At 39.7% G+C, this 15,488-nt stretch overlaps 1 protein-coding gene across 1 annotated transcript in view; it reads right to left on the minus strand.

Annotated features, from left to right (window-relative positions):
• LOC138608733 (class I histocompatibility antigen, F10 alpha chain-like) overlaps window positions 1–2,287 on the minus strand; it is a 12,941-nt gene extending 10,654 nt beyond the window's left edge. The window contains exon 1 of the mRNA XM_069681298.1: window positions 2,134–2,287. Within this exon, the coding sequence (XP_069537399.1) occupies window positions 2,134–2,215 (82 nt within the window). The 5' untranslated portion in view covers window positions 2,216–2,287. The remainder of the gene's footprint in view (window positions 1–2,133) is intronic.
• Between the last annotated feature and the right edge of the window lie 13,201 nt (window positions 2,288–15,488).

Consider the following 15,488-nt stretch of genomic DNA (forward strand, 5'->3'; position numbering starts at 1 on the left):
TAATATTTCTGATGAATGTGTCTTCAAAATGTTTTTATTCTGAAAGGAAATATTTAACAAGTCATAAATTCAGCTCATGCAGTCGTGTACCTGACTTTCACTGACATCAAACAGTCTGTCATAAATCATCTTTTTATCTAGTGCTGGATATCTTAGTGTGAAGTGAAACTCCACTTTGATTTCCAGTTTGTGTCTTCATTCAATCTTCAGGAAACTTCTTTAGCAGTTTACACTCGTTATCTTATTAGTTTGAAATCTGAAATCTCAAACCTCTGAACAAAATGTACACGTGATTCAATCTGATTTACATATTCAATAAATTAAATGTTATTTATTGTCTATTTAACTAAATAACATATTTTATGGTCTTAATTTTATATCATCAGTAGTGACCAATAATAACTTAAGTTTCTTCATAAGGTTTTGAAGTACAGATTTGATTTAATCTTCTTTGGTTTAGAAGAAGGTTTTACTCTTTTCTTTTGTTATTGTTTTTATTAGTCAATGAAATCATCAGTAATATATTTGTATTTTAATATAAGATGGTTTGTCAATGTCAAATTTATGGATATAAATGTTTTTTCTGAATTCGATCAATAAAAAAGAAAATGGACTCTTGTGTAACTCGCTTTAATGTAAATGTATTTGTTCAAATTAAAGTATTATATAATTAACTCCGTTAGTCTTTCATAAAAATATTATGTGTACGATTGAAATTTTCTGTTAATTATGACAATCTCAGAAAAATGTGAATGGACACACCTCTATATCTTTAATCAACATATTTATATTTCACATGTAGTGATTTTACACATTTTCTATTTGCAGAATTTTGTTTTTAATAACTCTAATATTATTTATTAAATTCTAACATTCCCTCCACCATAAACTGAGCTTCTCTTAGTCCTGATTCAAACGTTTTTGTTTAACAGGTTTCTGTGAGTTTTCATCATTTGCACACCTGTACAGTTTTTAATCACACCTGTTCTATTTGCTATTTGTATTATACGTATTGCTTTTTATATTTTTATTCTTATTCCTATTTTTTATCTTATTCTATTTAAGTCTTTTACTTAGTTTTTGTTCTAAGAGGCTCCTTTGAGTTTTGCCAGTTAAATAATTGATCGTGTAAAAATCCTGCTCTGTCGTCTGCTCTCTGAGTGCATGTAGATCATTTTCTGTGTTAAACGCACGGCACACACTGAAGAAGTTTTACAAGCTGTGCAGGAATAAATCTTTTTTGTTAATAAAATACCCAAAGATTATAGTCTGATTAATACTGTTCTTTGAGGCTGATGCTGTTTGGACACTTTCAGAGATCAAACTTTGTTTTTGTGGCCAAAATACAAACTGAGCCCATATTTCAGTTTCTAAATTAACTCGTCAGTGCCCTCTGGTGGACAAACTCTGTAATGGGAATGTTTCCAAACTACTTCAAACCTGCTTTAAGTTTACTGATACTTATCGACCAACGTACAAAGATACCAACAATAAAAATGACGAATGTCTGCGAAATAGCTTTAAGATTCATTTTAATGTAGTATAAGTTCAAATATATATTTCGAGGTAAAACTATATAACGAGGAAAATGTCATATTTAGGTTCAGTATGTTGTCGCTGATTGTGTTTCTATGTGCAACCTTTTTGAACATATGCAACATACATTTTTTTATTTGTTATAAATTCAGATGAAATATAGACACTATAAGACAATTATTATCATTATTAATTAATTTAAAAATATTAACTTTAGTTCTAAAATAAGTCATGATAAATAGCACTAAATTAACACTGTTTCTATAAAGAGGATATGAACAAGTTAAAGACTGAATATGAGAGCTCTATTTATAGTTTGTGAACAGAAACGCTTTGTTTTCTTTATTTATCTGTGACTGGTTCGTGATGCGTAGTTATGCTTCTCAGAAATAGACTTTTTTATAACTACTAGGAGGTAATGACATGAACAGACAAGACTTACTATCCTTACATGAGATGTTTACCTTTAACATTTCTATTATCTGCAAAAACCTCCTGAAACTAAACATAAAATACTATCATATGAACCTTAAATTGATACATTATACAAACATTTTTCTCTTTACAATCAATCGACTCAGATGATTCTTTACTCACCTGCCGTCGCGTCATGTAGAACTGTTCCCAGGAGAGTCAGGAGCATCAAAGTCTTCATTGTGACCTGTGACTTCTTCAACATAGATGAACTTAAAGCTAATAAGTCTCTTTGGTGAGCTAAAGACAAACCGTGCTACAAGCTCGAGCTCTGAGGGTGAAATGAGGCGAGAGAAAATGGAGCTCTTATATCGACCTCCGTCTAAAGCCAATAGGAATTTAGCCTGAGCATCAACGTCACTTGTAACTCGGTAAAACTGACCCAATGAGGTTATCAATGAAAGTGAAAGTAAAGTCTGTTTGTTCCAGCCCATCTGAAGACCCCTATTGCACCTGAAAGCATTGGGGGACGCGCGGGACTTTATTCTATCATCTTTGTTCACATGTGAAAGTCGTATTAAACCTTCTGCTGCTCAGATTTGCTATAATATTCAGTAGGTTAATGTGATGCTATGAGCACAAATGTTTTAACTTTCTGGGAGGTCAGAGGTCAGATACAGATCAAATGGAGTTTGTGAGGATGCATTCGGTCTTATTGTGCTTTTGTTCTGAGATTAAAAACAGCTCTGATCCAAATATAAACAACAAACAACAAGCGAAGTGTTGTTTCATACATGTTATAGAGAGTAAATGTGGGGAGGTGCTCCCCCTAGTGGCTCAAACCTGCAGTTGGTGTGCAGCAGAACCATTGTACTCATGAGGTCTGTTATTATCTGATATTTAAATACATCTGTGCACAATCATAACATTAAATGAGGTTATTAAATGTGATGGAGGGAGACATCTTATATTCTTTAAAGTCAATATCAAATGATTTACTTTTATATCTGTGTTGTGTGTAACATGTCAGTCGAGGCCTTCACACAGGTCTGAGCACAAACTAACTAACTGTCAGGACAATCATTACAATTTAACTAAAGATAGTTTAAATGAAACATTTTGACTCACAGTTTGTCTTTGAAAACAAGAACCAAAGCAGTAAACTGAAAGCAGAAAGAGAGTCAGAGAGCTTCTCAAACATCAGATCAGGTCAGCTCTGTCTGACAGGTTCAATGCTGCTGAAGTGATTTGGAGCTGTGTACGCTGAAAACTGCTCCAACAGGAGAAATGTGACACCTCTGCTGATGTTTGAACACCTGATGCTGGTTTTCATTTCTCTCTGGCTTTGACGCTGTAAACTCTGTTTCAATCCCCACTTTTGAATCATTAAATCAGTCGTTAACAGAACACACACAGATCAATATAAGTGTCACATCTTTTATCTAGATGTTACATTTATATTTTTGTGACATTGACACGTAAACTCTGGTTGACAGAAGCTCTTCATGCTCACTGCGGATCAACACCTGAGTTTATTATAAGCCTGTACATAAGAGGTGAACGTGGCCTTAACTTGAAGAAGTGAAGCCAGTTGTGGAGGAACCTTAAACCTGCATTCTTTCTTTTTTGAACAATATGTTTATTTCCTTTTATCAACATAGTTATAAGACATATCCTATACATAATATATACCTTACACTAACTTAATATCAACAGCGTAAATAATAGGCATAGAAAGGACAAAACGACAAATAAGAATAATAATAACGACAAAAACATAAAAACTGGAAATGAAGATGAAGAAACAAACAAACAGACAGACAAAAATAAATCAAATTAAATTAAAAAACAAAAAAAAAAAAACAATTTTGGGGCAGGGACAACAATTTCCCATGCAACGCACATAATCACATCACTAGAGGTACTTTAAAACGGACCACAGACGATCACCGGCAGAATGGATCTGTTCCAGTTATTCATTTTTAAATGTACATTTATTTGCTTATTGTTCATTGTTTATCAAAAATTCAAAATCTCAAAATCTTTGCCATGTCTGGGGTAGAGCAAAGGGAATGAAAAGTCAATGATCATGTGCAGTCCCCCACAGCTGTTGACCAGATCTCTCATGGATTCACATTGACATCCCTTTGTAGCAGACCTGACACACTAACATTCCCCAGTAGATGGGTGAAAGGGCCCCAAATTTTTTCAAAGGTTTCACCTTTCCTTTTCAGGATATAAGTTATCTTCTCCATAGCATAACAATGACTCATTTCTCTAAGCCACTGGCCCACCTGTGGCCTTTGAGTATTCTTCCAGGATAAGGCAATTGAACGTTTTGCTTGGAGTAAACACATATTCATAAGAATTAGTTTATTTCTTGAAATGACTAGGGTGGGAGGATATAACCCTAAAATAAACATTTTAGGGTCAAGGGGTAGCTTTACAGCTAACATTTTATGTATTATTTGTGAAATCTCCCACCAAAAAGTTGCAATCTCTTTGCAATCCCACATGCAGTGAAATAGTGTGCCTTTAAACTGTTCGCATTTAACACAAATATCTGGAATATTATTATTGAACTGATGTAATTTGGCAGGAGTTAGGTAGGATCGCATCAGCCAATTATATTGTAGTAATCTTAATCTCATGTTTGCCGTTTGTCTATGTGCATTAAAACATATCACACCCCAGTCATCCAAGGAGATATCCTCCTGAATATCTTTCTTCCAGGCTTCAAGCCGGTCAGTAGAGGATTCAGGTGAGTTAGAAACCAACATATCATACAACACTGAAATACGCCCTTTGCTATGACAATTCCCAGAGATCAAACGTTCCATTTCAGAAAGAGGTGGAGGAGTTAATAACTGATCACGGGAAGCGGTTATAAAGCTTCTTACCTGCAAATATTTGAAAAAGTGGTTATTCAAAAGGTCATATTTAGTGCGTAGTTGTTCAAATGACATCAAATTTTCGTCTTGAAACATATCTCCTAGTTTAGTAAGACCTTTTGTGGCCCAAAGACGAAAGCCTTGGTCCGCTTTACCTGGTTTAAATTGGTCATTACCCCAAATTGGACTAAAATGGGATATTGAGGAGTTTTCTCCAAGGAGATCTCTAACATTGTACCAAACATTGATCATATTCAACACAAATGGGTTGGTTGTTTGTTCCCTAAGCTTTTTAATACTTGCAGAGTACATGTATGCGTTAAGTGTTAGTTTAGGTGTAAGTGAAAATGATTCGATGTCTACCCATGCTGGGGCTGACTCTGAGGAGAAGTAATACATTATAGTGCGCAACTGTGCGGCCCATTAATACCACTGGAAGTTTGGAAGTTCGAGTCCCCCCCTGTCATATGGCAAATATAATAATGTCAAACGTAGCCGGTGTCGTCTGTTATTCCAAATAAAATTCAGACATGTTTTCCTTAATTTAGAGAAGTAGGATACTGGCAGGGGTAGAGGTATATTTTGAAACAGGTACAATAGTTTTGGTAGAACATTCATTTTAAGTATGTCTATTCGCCCTATCAAAGAAATCGGCATATTAGACCATCTTTCTATTGATTTATAAATTGACTCCAGAGTAGGATTATAATTGGTTTGGACAATTTTCCTCACATCAGGAACTATGTGTACACCAAGATAGGTAAAATTATCTGTAGAGCTAAATGAGGAAATATAATCCATAGGGTTGCGCCTTTCTAGTTCATTCAATAACATTATAGAGGACTTTGTATTATTGACCTTACACCCTGATAATAATCCAAATGTCTTAATTACATCTAATAAGGCCGGGATTGAGTTTGATAGGTCCGTAAGGAATAGAATGACATCATCTGCAAAGAGAGCTATTCGATGATCTACCTGTCCTAGCCTGATCCCAGAAATATTCTCGTGTGCTCTAATTGCCATGGCGAAGGGCTCTATAGCTAATGTAAATAAGAGGGGTGACAAGGGGCACCCCTGTCGAACCCCTCTGTTGATATTAAATGGTTGAGAAATAACATTGTTAGTCAGAATTTCAGCAGTGGGACGAGTGTATAGTATCTTTACCCATTTACTGAAAGCTGACCCAAATCCAAACCGGTCCAGAGCCGCAAACAAAAAAGGCCATTCAATTCTATCAAACGCCTTTTCGGCATCGAGTGAAAGCAAAGCTGTATCAGGGGCATCTTTTTTTTCATGTAGTATATTTAACACCCTACGTACGTTATGAAAGCCTTGTCTCCCTTTAATAAACCCATTTTGATCCATCTCTATAATCTTTGGGAGTACAGACTCTAATCTACGTGCTAAAACCTTGCAAAGAATTTTTATGTCCGAATTCAAAAGTGAGATTGGGCGGTAAGATTGACATTTATGGGCCTGTTTGTTCGGTTTTAAAAGTAGAGTGATCATTGCTCCTGTCAATGAAGGAGGGAGTGAACCGTTGTTATAGGATTCCTGAAACATTTCCATAATTGGAGTTATAAGTTTAATTTTAAACTTTATAAACGTCAACTGGCAAGCCATCAGGGCCGGCTGCCTTACCGGCATTCATGGCATCAATTGCTTCTATAATTTCATTCATTGTCAAATTAGAATCTAGATTGGTTTTTGCTTCTTTTGAAATGTTTGGAAATTTCAAATTGTCTAAAAAAAATTTCTGTGTGTCCGAATTAGGTGGGTATTCTGAACGGTATAGAGATTCATAGAACTCTCTAAAGGTGTCATTTATCTCTTTAGGGTCCACAGTCATTTCACCCCTAATATTTTCAATTGCATTAATCGCTCTTTCCGATTGTAATTGTTTAATTTGCCAGGCTAGGAGCTTCCCTGGTTTCTCTCCTTGGTCATAAAAAGTCTGTTTCAGTCTCTGTAAGCTATTTGCAGCTCCCTCCGCAGACATTTTGTTGTATTCAGCCTTAAGTAGTAATAGTTCCCGATGTGGGTCTGTTGAACCATCCAAAAACTCATCCCTCTCTAAAGATTTGATTTTAGAATCTAGCTGTTCTAGTTTTAGACGGGTGTGCTTTAATTTAGGAGAAGTAAAACTTATCATTTGTCCTCTTAAAAAGGCCTTAAAAGCTTCCCATTTAGTACAAGCCGAGGTCTGTGTTGTGTTAAATTCAAAAAACATATCTATTTGATTTCCAACAAAATCTGTAAAAGCAGCGTCCTGTAGCCACTTTATATGAAAACGCCATCTCGGAGGGCTATTAACCAACTTAGTATCAGAGTAAATAAAAGATATCGGCGCGTGGTCTGATATTAATATACTATCATATTTGCAGTCCTCAATTTTATATCTAATCTGTGTCGAGATTAAAAAATAATCTATTCGCGAATACGTTTTGTGTGTGCCAGAGTGACAAGAATATTCTATATTGTTTGAGTTCAGTTCACGCCAAATTTCAGATAAGCTTAGATCTTTCATGAAATTCAATATAGATTTTCTTGCTCTCGTGTGAGATGTATCGGAACCTGTAGACTTGTCTTTTAGTGGGTCTAGGGTGACATTGAAATCACCCCCTATGATGAAATTCCCTGGGAGCGTTGACAAGGTCAGGAATAGTTTATCAAAAAATGCAGGGTCATCCTCATTGGGACCATATACATTCACTAAGTTAAGTTTCTCGTACACTAAGATGCCCTGAAGAATAATGTATCTACCCTTGGAATCAGTTATTGAGTTAACTACCTGAAATGGAATAGTTGTATGGATTAAAATTAAGACGCCACGGGCGTGGGAACTATAGGAGGCCGAATACACTTGTCCCTGCCACCTTTTTTTAATTTTAGATACATCACATGGCATCATATGAGATTCCTGAAGAAAAACTATGTTTGAGTGTTTTTGTTTCAATCTATTGAGTACCTGTTTCACTTTAGTCAATTTTCCTAAACCCCTGCAGTTCCACGATGTCACCTTAACCTTCATAGAACCAGACATACCTCGATCTCACAAAGCTTTTTGTCCACTTTGTCGTCCTGTGACTGTGCACTATTTATAAGAATATTCATTACTGCCCTCACAAAAAACAAGTAAAAGTAGAAAGACACATATAATGACATACACATAGATCCCAAAACCTCTAACATACATTTCCCCCTGAGAACTACATCTCCCCACCCTTGTAACACCTCCGACATGGCCAACCGACCACTCGACCCACACATGTGAGGGGCCGTCTTATCACCTCCTGTGTCACCCCCACAGCAGGCTACAAACTCCCCTTGGCAGCTTAACAATTAAAGAACCCAGTTATCCCCACATATATCAATACCTCCCCCCCTCTTCTATGACACTGTTTCCCAAAAGTCTATAAAATATTATAACTTAACCAATCCTAATGACAGCAGGATATCTAATTCCTAACTCAGGCATGCGCAGGTATTATAAACTTGACATTCAGGTCCACAACGTACGATTTGGAATCAAATATAAACCAGTGTAAATTATGGCTTGTAAATTATAGAGAAAATGGAAACAAAATATAAAGCCATTTCTGCATTCCAAAATTCAAAATGAAAAATGTTTAAAAGAGAACAGAAATCTGAGACACAAAAATATGTCACTCATCATAAGGGATCCCTACAGATGGATGAGCTATTGGGTTTATAACTTAAATAGCAAACAGATTGGTATGGGGCAAGCCGCCCCATCTACCATCCATGAGGGTGTCTCACTTAGCAAAAGAGAAGGAGAATTAATAAAATAAAATAGAATAAAATAAAATAAAATACAATCAGAGCTATCCGCCCCACTGCTATGTCCAGGGGTGTCTCTTATTTATGGTCAATTCCCAGGCACGGTTTATAAAACATGACCAAACAAATAAACTAGTCAAGTTATCAGTGAGGTAGAGTGAGACATAACCGGGGCAAGACGCCCCGCCGCCTCTCACTTACGTCATCCTCCTACAATCAGCTGGCCGCCGGGCGACACGCAGAAAAAAAAAAGTTTTCACCTGGACACGGAGTGTGCTCAGATGTCATTCTCGCTGTCATCCTTCTTCTGCATCTTTGTGATGAAGATCTCTGCCTCCGATGGGTTGTCAAAAAAGTGAGATCGACCTTCATATGTGACCCTCAATCGTGCTGGAAAAACTATTCCATACTGGACGTTCATCCCTCGCAGCTTTCGTTTGACTCCATCGAATCGTCTGCGTTGTTTATGCAGCTCAGCAGAAACATCAGGGAACAGCATCACTTGACGATCTTTGTAAAGGACTTTACCCATTCGTCTTGCAGCATTCTGGACGCGGACTTTATCCTTGTAGTTTAAGAACTTCATGATAAGCGGTCTGGGAGGTCCATTTCCAACAGGTTTTGGGCCGGAGAGCCGGTGGGCGCGCTCGATAACCATAGGAGAAGCAAGCGGTGCCAGTCCTAAGGCTTCGGGTAGCCATGATTCCAGGAATGCACAAGCATCGCTTCCCTCTGCCGTCTCTGGGAGATTTATCAGCCGTAGATTGGATCTTCTGCTCCGATTCTCATAGCTGTCCAGTTTTGAGGTAAGCGTTGAGACTTTCTCTTCCAGATTCTTGGCTCTTCTCTGTAAGGACACAACGTCGTCTTCGGTGGTGGATATGCGTTCCTCTGTCTCCGCGATTCTATTTTGACAGCTCGCCAAGTCGCTTTTAATGCTATTGATGGCTAAGAGTACCCCATCCAACTTGGATGAAAACTCCGTCTTCATGCCGTTGATTGCTTGCAAGATTGCGTTGCTGTCGTCGGGGCTAGCGTTAGCTGCTGAGCTATCCTCGTTGACCTTGCTAGCTTGGAAGTTCCACCTTGTAGCATGGCCTCGGCGCTTTCGTCTTCAGTTTGGATTCCCTCCTTTTTACCTCGTGTTCTCAGCGGCATGATGTGTATTTAGGGGTTAGAATAGCCAATTCGGCAACTTTAGGTGGGTTCAGATGTTTTAAAATAGGATTTACTTAGGAATTGTAGCCGAGCCGGGGAGCGTCAACCTCTCAGCTCAGCCTCATAACCGGAAGGCCATTAGAAACCTGCATTCTTTCTAATGGCCAGCAGGAGGCGACTCCACTGGCTGCAACATTTTATTGTGTGGAAGCAGATATGAACATGAGTAATGTTTCACCTGCTGCAATAACACTCATAAACAGTCCATAGGTTATCACTGAGTTCACCTTGACAGAGAAGTCAGCGATGTCACAGCGCCCCCTGTGGACGTTTATGTATCTGTCATTCAACTGCTAATCGGAAATCACCTGAGTATGTCAGTATGTTGGTGGAGATAGTGACAGTACATGATTCTACTCACATCACTGATCAGATGTAGAAGAATAGAAACAAACAGCGTCTCTGCTGCATGAAACCAAGAGATAGACTATCTTTGAGAGAGCTGAACTCCTGAGAAATCCTTTAAAGGGAAACTTCACTGAACCTCATGTCTTTCTGTCTGAGTTGGTATAAAGTGTGAAAAGTGTCTGAATGTGTTGCTTGTGTTCTCTGTGTTTCTGGGCTGCAGCTCTAAACAGCAGCATGCTCTGTTGTTACTCCGGCACCAGCTCCGTCAGCTGACGTAGTCTCTTCCCCTGAAAGATTTCAGGCTATTCCAGCTCAGACTTTTAGTCTCTCTTGTATTTCAAAACAAGCTGCAGAAAGCAAAAATGTAATCCCTAAATATGAGCACAAAGAATGTTACAGACACGGATTTACATACAATTTAATATGTAGGCGTATTTCTTTGAGCTGAGTATAACGCTGAAGACGGGCAGCAGAGTGAGGCCAAGGCTGTGGGTTCTGGCTCGCAATGCATCCTGGTACATGTAGGCACTGTCTGAACCACAGCATGAACAAGAGAACCAAGCTTTCTCTGTCAGTATAGTACACACTGAGGAATCTATTACTGCTATTAACTATTTACCATCAGCCTTACATCAGAGTGAACACCTTGAAATCTTCACCTTCACCTTTAAGCTTTCTAATAACCACTGTTGGAGCCACAATTAAGTTTTTATTTGTGTTGATTCTATCTTTGTATGAGCCACTCATTAATAAAGGCTGTTGTGTGTAAATATGTTTATAATTCTGTGAAGAAACACCTGATGAAGCCTTGGTTTAGACTGAGCATAAAGACAAGCTACAGGTAATTGCAGGCAGGTGTGTGAATTGGAGGCAAACTTTGACTGTGTCAGCGAGTTACCGTGAGTTTATCAGCTTTATGATTTATTTCGTATTCATTAAATTAAACCTTTCAGTGAATTAAAAGAGAATTTTGCTGATATTAATATGAATTAAAGTGTAAATAAATTGATCCCTGTTGGGGTGTTGGTTTAGCTCAGCAGTTAAATCGTGCGTCCCATGTACAGAGGCTCAGTGTTCGACGCAGCGACCCCGGGCTTGACCCCGACCCTCGGCCCTTTGCTGCATGTCGTCCCCACTCTCTCTCCCCACATTTCTGACTCTATTCACTGTCCTGACTAATAAAAGCAAAGGCCAAAAACATCATCTTTAAAAAACACAACATAAAATAAATGGCTCACCTGTGTAATAAGTGACAGCACATTGGATATTGTTTTTATTGTTTCAACAAGAACAAGCGTCTAAACTTGCTCCAGTTCCCCCTCAGTGGCTTGTTTTAGATAAATGTAGTTGTATTGAAAATGAGTCACTACAACCACTGTTTCATTTCAAAGTTAAACTTTAAAGCTTCTCAAAGGTAGCAACCTCCTGGGCCGTGAGATGAAGAGCTAAAACTGCATTTCCTTGAACGTCCTCACCACTTGAGCCTATTTACAGCCTTTTATCTTAAAGCTACGACAAAGATTTCACCTTTAAAAAGAGTATAAATAATGTCTCTCTTTTGGTCTTAAATAACGTCTTTTCACATCCTTTGGGATCTTGAGGCTTCAGGAGACTTGAGTTACACTGGATGAGCTGTATGGAGCCATTTGTTGTTTTTCTGTTTCCCCAGCTGCTTCAGTTGTTTAGACGAATGCTCCGACGCTGTTTTTCTGTGAAGCTTCAGAAATGTTTTGGAGACAAGAAACGTCACCAGATTTTCCATCAGCATGTGGGTGAGCAGATAATGACTGAATTACTTTTTATTATTGGGTGAACTTTTCCTTTAAGACACAACACTCGGGGGTTAAAGTTCATTACGTGGTATCAAGTTTACAGTCCTAACAAAGAACTACACTTTTGTCATTTGACCTATAACTTAAAGATCATGAAACACTCATGGTCCTGCACTCATCTAACCCTGCGCTACACTCACCTGGATGTCCGTGGTTGAGGGTCTGACTCAGGACTTTGTGGGGGTGTCATCTGTACAAGTCTCTGCCGTTTTGCTCGTCACCTCCGCCGCGCTTCTCTCCAATACCTGCGCGTGTCTTTGCTGCCACTCTGCCCGTCTGCCCTGCATTTTTCCTTCTGTGTCATCTACAGGTCAGCATCATGCGATGGCCTGTATTTTCATCGCCTCTCAGCTGCTGACAGCTTCATCTACCGAGAACAGAAATGATTACATTTCCTCAACCTGGAATGGTATACCACAGCTGTACTCTTTACAGTAAGAAGACACAGAAACTATAATCATTTTAAAATTGTGCAAAATCCTTAAATGTAGCTCAGCGTAAGTTCAAGAAGGAAGACTGTTTATACTCGTTCATTCATCCATTAGCCATCATTCAGCATGTCTCGTTCTCTCTCTCTCTCCCTCTCTGTCTGGTGATCAGCTGATCATGGGCGTTTACAATTGGAGAACTAAATGTCATGAGTCATTCTAGTGTAGTTATGTTGTTGATCTGTATTTTGGTGTTTTGATATTATTTCCTTTTTTTTCCTCAGTCACTTTGTCTCTTGTTGTCATGAGTTCTTATTGTTTAGTTTGTATATTGTGTTCTGTCTTGGTTTAGTCTGGTTTAGTTGTGCATTTCATTGAGATTATTTCCTGTTTTACTTTGTAGTCCTGTCAGTCCTGAGTTTGGTTCCTAGTGTTTCCTGTTTTATTTTGTAGTTCTTGCCCCTTGTATGTCTCGTCTTCTTTTACTTCCCTCCGTTCTGTTTCCCACCTTTCAGATTGTTTTCACCTGCCCTTGATTGTCTCACCTGTGTCTAATTAGCTTCACCTCCCAAGTTTATTTAGTCTTTGTGCTCCCTTGTGTCATTGTCAGTTCGTCGTCAACTTTATCCCGGATCCTTGTCAGTGATCCTGTTACCCGAACCTGTACCTGGACTTTCTTGTGACTCCCGATGTTTCTGTTGGATTTTTGGTTTTACCTTTCAGTTGGATATTTTTGTTGGATTTCGACCTGGACTGTTTCACAGTAAGCTTTTGTTTGTTGCCCTTTTGTCTTTTGTTAATTAAACTTTTTGTTTTTGTCTGCACCTTGGGTCCTCTCCCTTTTTGTTTTAGTCCAAACCCTGACACTAAACCAACCAGAGTTAGCCTCCACGTCTGTCGACCAATCATCCCTCTGCTGTCAAATTTTAAAGCTGTTCTCTCCCGCAGACAGTTTGTCGTTTCAGCTCGATCTTTGCGACCCTCCTCCACTCCGTTCACCTCCAATCCATCTCATCAGCGTCCAAGTCCAGCTCCTCCGCTCATCCTGTCTTCACCATCATCACCACCACCAGTGTCGAGACTCCATCGGGTGGTGTCCCATCCTGCTCTCGGCCTCTCTACTCCTTCAGGTACATGAAGGCATCACGATGGAGTCTAATCGCCAAAGACTTTAAACATTTCATTCTTTCCTAACTTATAAATAAATAATTGTTCAATCTTAATGACGTCTCTCCTGATTGAAATGTGATTAACATTTGACTCTATCAATCACGGTCAACGGCCAAAGACATTCAGTATTGGGTGGGATGGGAGTCATTTAATGAATATTTTATGTACACCAGCCATAACATTATGACCACCTGCTTGATATTGTGTAGCTCCCCTTTTGAAGCCAAAAACAGCCCTGACCCGTCGAGGCATGGACTCCCCTCGACCTCTGAAGGTGTGCTGAGGTATCTGGCAACACGACGTTAGCAGCAGATCCTTTAAGTCCTGTAAGTTGCGAGGTGGGGCCTCCATGGATCAGACCTGTTTGTCCAGCACATCCCACAGATGCTCGATTGAGATCTGGGGAATTTGGAGGCCAAGTCAACACCTTGAACTTGTCGTTGAACCATGTCTGCAGTGTGGCAGGGAGCATTATCCTGATGAAAGAGGCCACTGCCATTAGGGAACACTGTTTACATAAACTTGGTCTGCAACAATGTTTAGGGAGGTGGTACGTGTCAAAGTAACGTCTACATGAACGGCAGGACCCGAGGTTTCCCAGCAGAACATTGCCAAAGAGCATCACACTGCCTTCTTCCCATAGTGCATCCCGGTGCCATGTCTTCCCCGGGTAAGCGATGCACACACACACCCGGCCGTCCACATGATGTAAAAGAACATGATTCATCAGACCAGGCCGCCTTCTTCCATCGCTCCATGGTCCAGTTCTGATGCTCACGTGCCCATTGTAGGCGCTTTAACAGGTGGACAGAGGTCAGCATGGGCACCCTGACCAGTCTGCAGCTACGCAGCTCCATACACAACAAACTGTGATGCTCTGTGTGTTCTGACACCTTTCCATCAGAACCTGCATCAACTCTCTGAGCAGTCTGAGCTACAGTAGCTCTTCTGCTGGATCAGACCACACGGGCCAGCCTTCGCTCCTCACATGCATCAGTGAGCCTTGGTTGAAGAACCTGTCGCTGGTTCTTTGGACGTCTTTTGGTCGGTCCTGACCGCTGCAGCCCGGGAACACCCCACGAGAGCTGCAGTTGTGGAGATGCTCCGACCCAGTCGTCTAGCCATCACAGTCTGGCCCTTGTCAAAGTCGCTCACATCCTCATGCTTTCCCATTTTTTTTCTGCTTCCAACACGTCAACTTCAAGGACAAAATGTTCACCTGCTGCCTAACATATCCCACCCACTGACAGGTGCCATGGTAACGAGATAATCAATGTAATTCACTTCACCTGTCAGTCGTCATAATGTAATGGCTGATCAGAGTATAAATTGTGTCACAGATATGCATCAAACTTTACTATTAGTGGCAGAACATAGTTTATGTTTGCATCTAGGCTCCGCCCTCATCACTCCTCAGATTTATTTTACATGCAGAGATTTGAGGAGTGATGAGATAATATCTTAAACCTCTCTAGCCGGAGCCTGCAGGTGGATGCTGGGGTGGTGGTGGGGCTGAAAGTATGAGCGCAGTCCTGGTGCAGGGCAGCGATGGCAATGACAGAGCAGAGGGAGACACTGGAAATCTTACAGCTCAACTAGACATTGGGAAGAAGTGTTTGTCAGGTGACGCATGAACTAGCTCACAGCCGTCGCTCCATTTAGTGTAATTATCGTGAACTGATTTAATAACGTTTTTTTAAATTACAAAAGGTTTATCTGGGAGACGCGAAACGTGCCCATAATTCTGGAATGAACCAGATGTAAGCCACGGTTGGAAGGATGAGTCTGCAAAGTCTTAAACTCATAAAAAAATACAACCACAAACGCACAATGAAAAACAGGACATT

Source organism: Semicossyphus pulcher, unplaced genomic scaffold, assembly GCF_022749685.1.
Source record: "Semicossyphus pulcher isolate SPU_LCO1_2020_fin unplaced genomic scaffold, fSemPul1.0.p SCAF_5, whole genome shotgun sequence".
Classification (NCBI taxonomy): domain Eukaryota; kingdom Metazoa; phylum Chordata; class Actinopteri; order Labriformes; family Labridae; genus Semicossyphus; species Semicossyphus pulcher.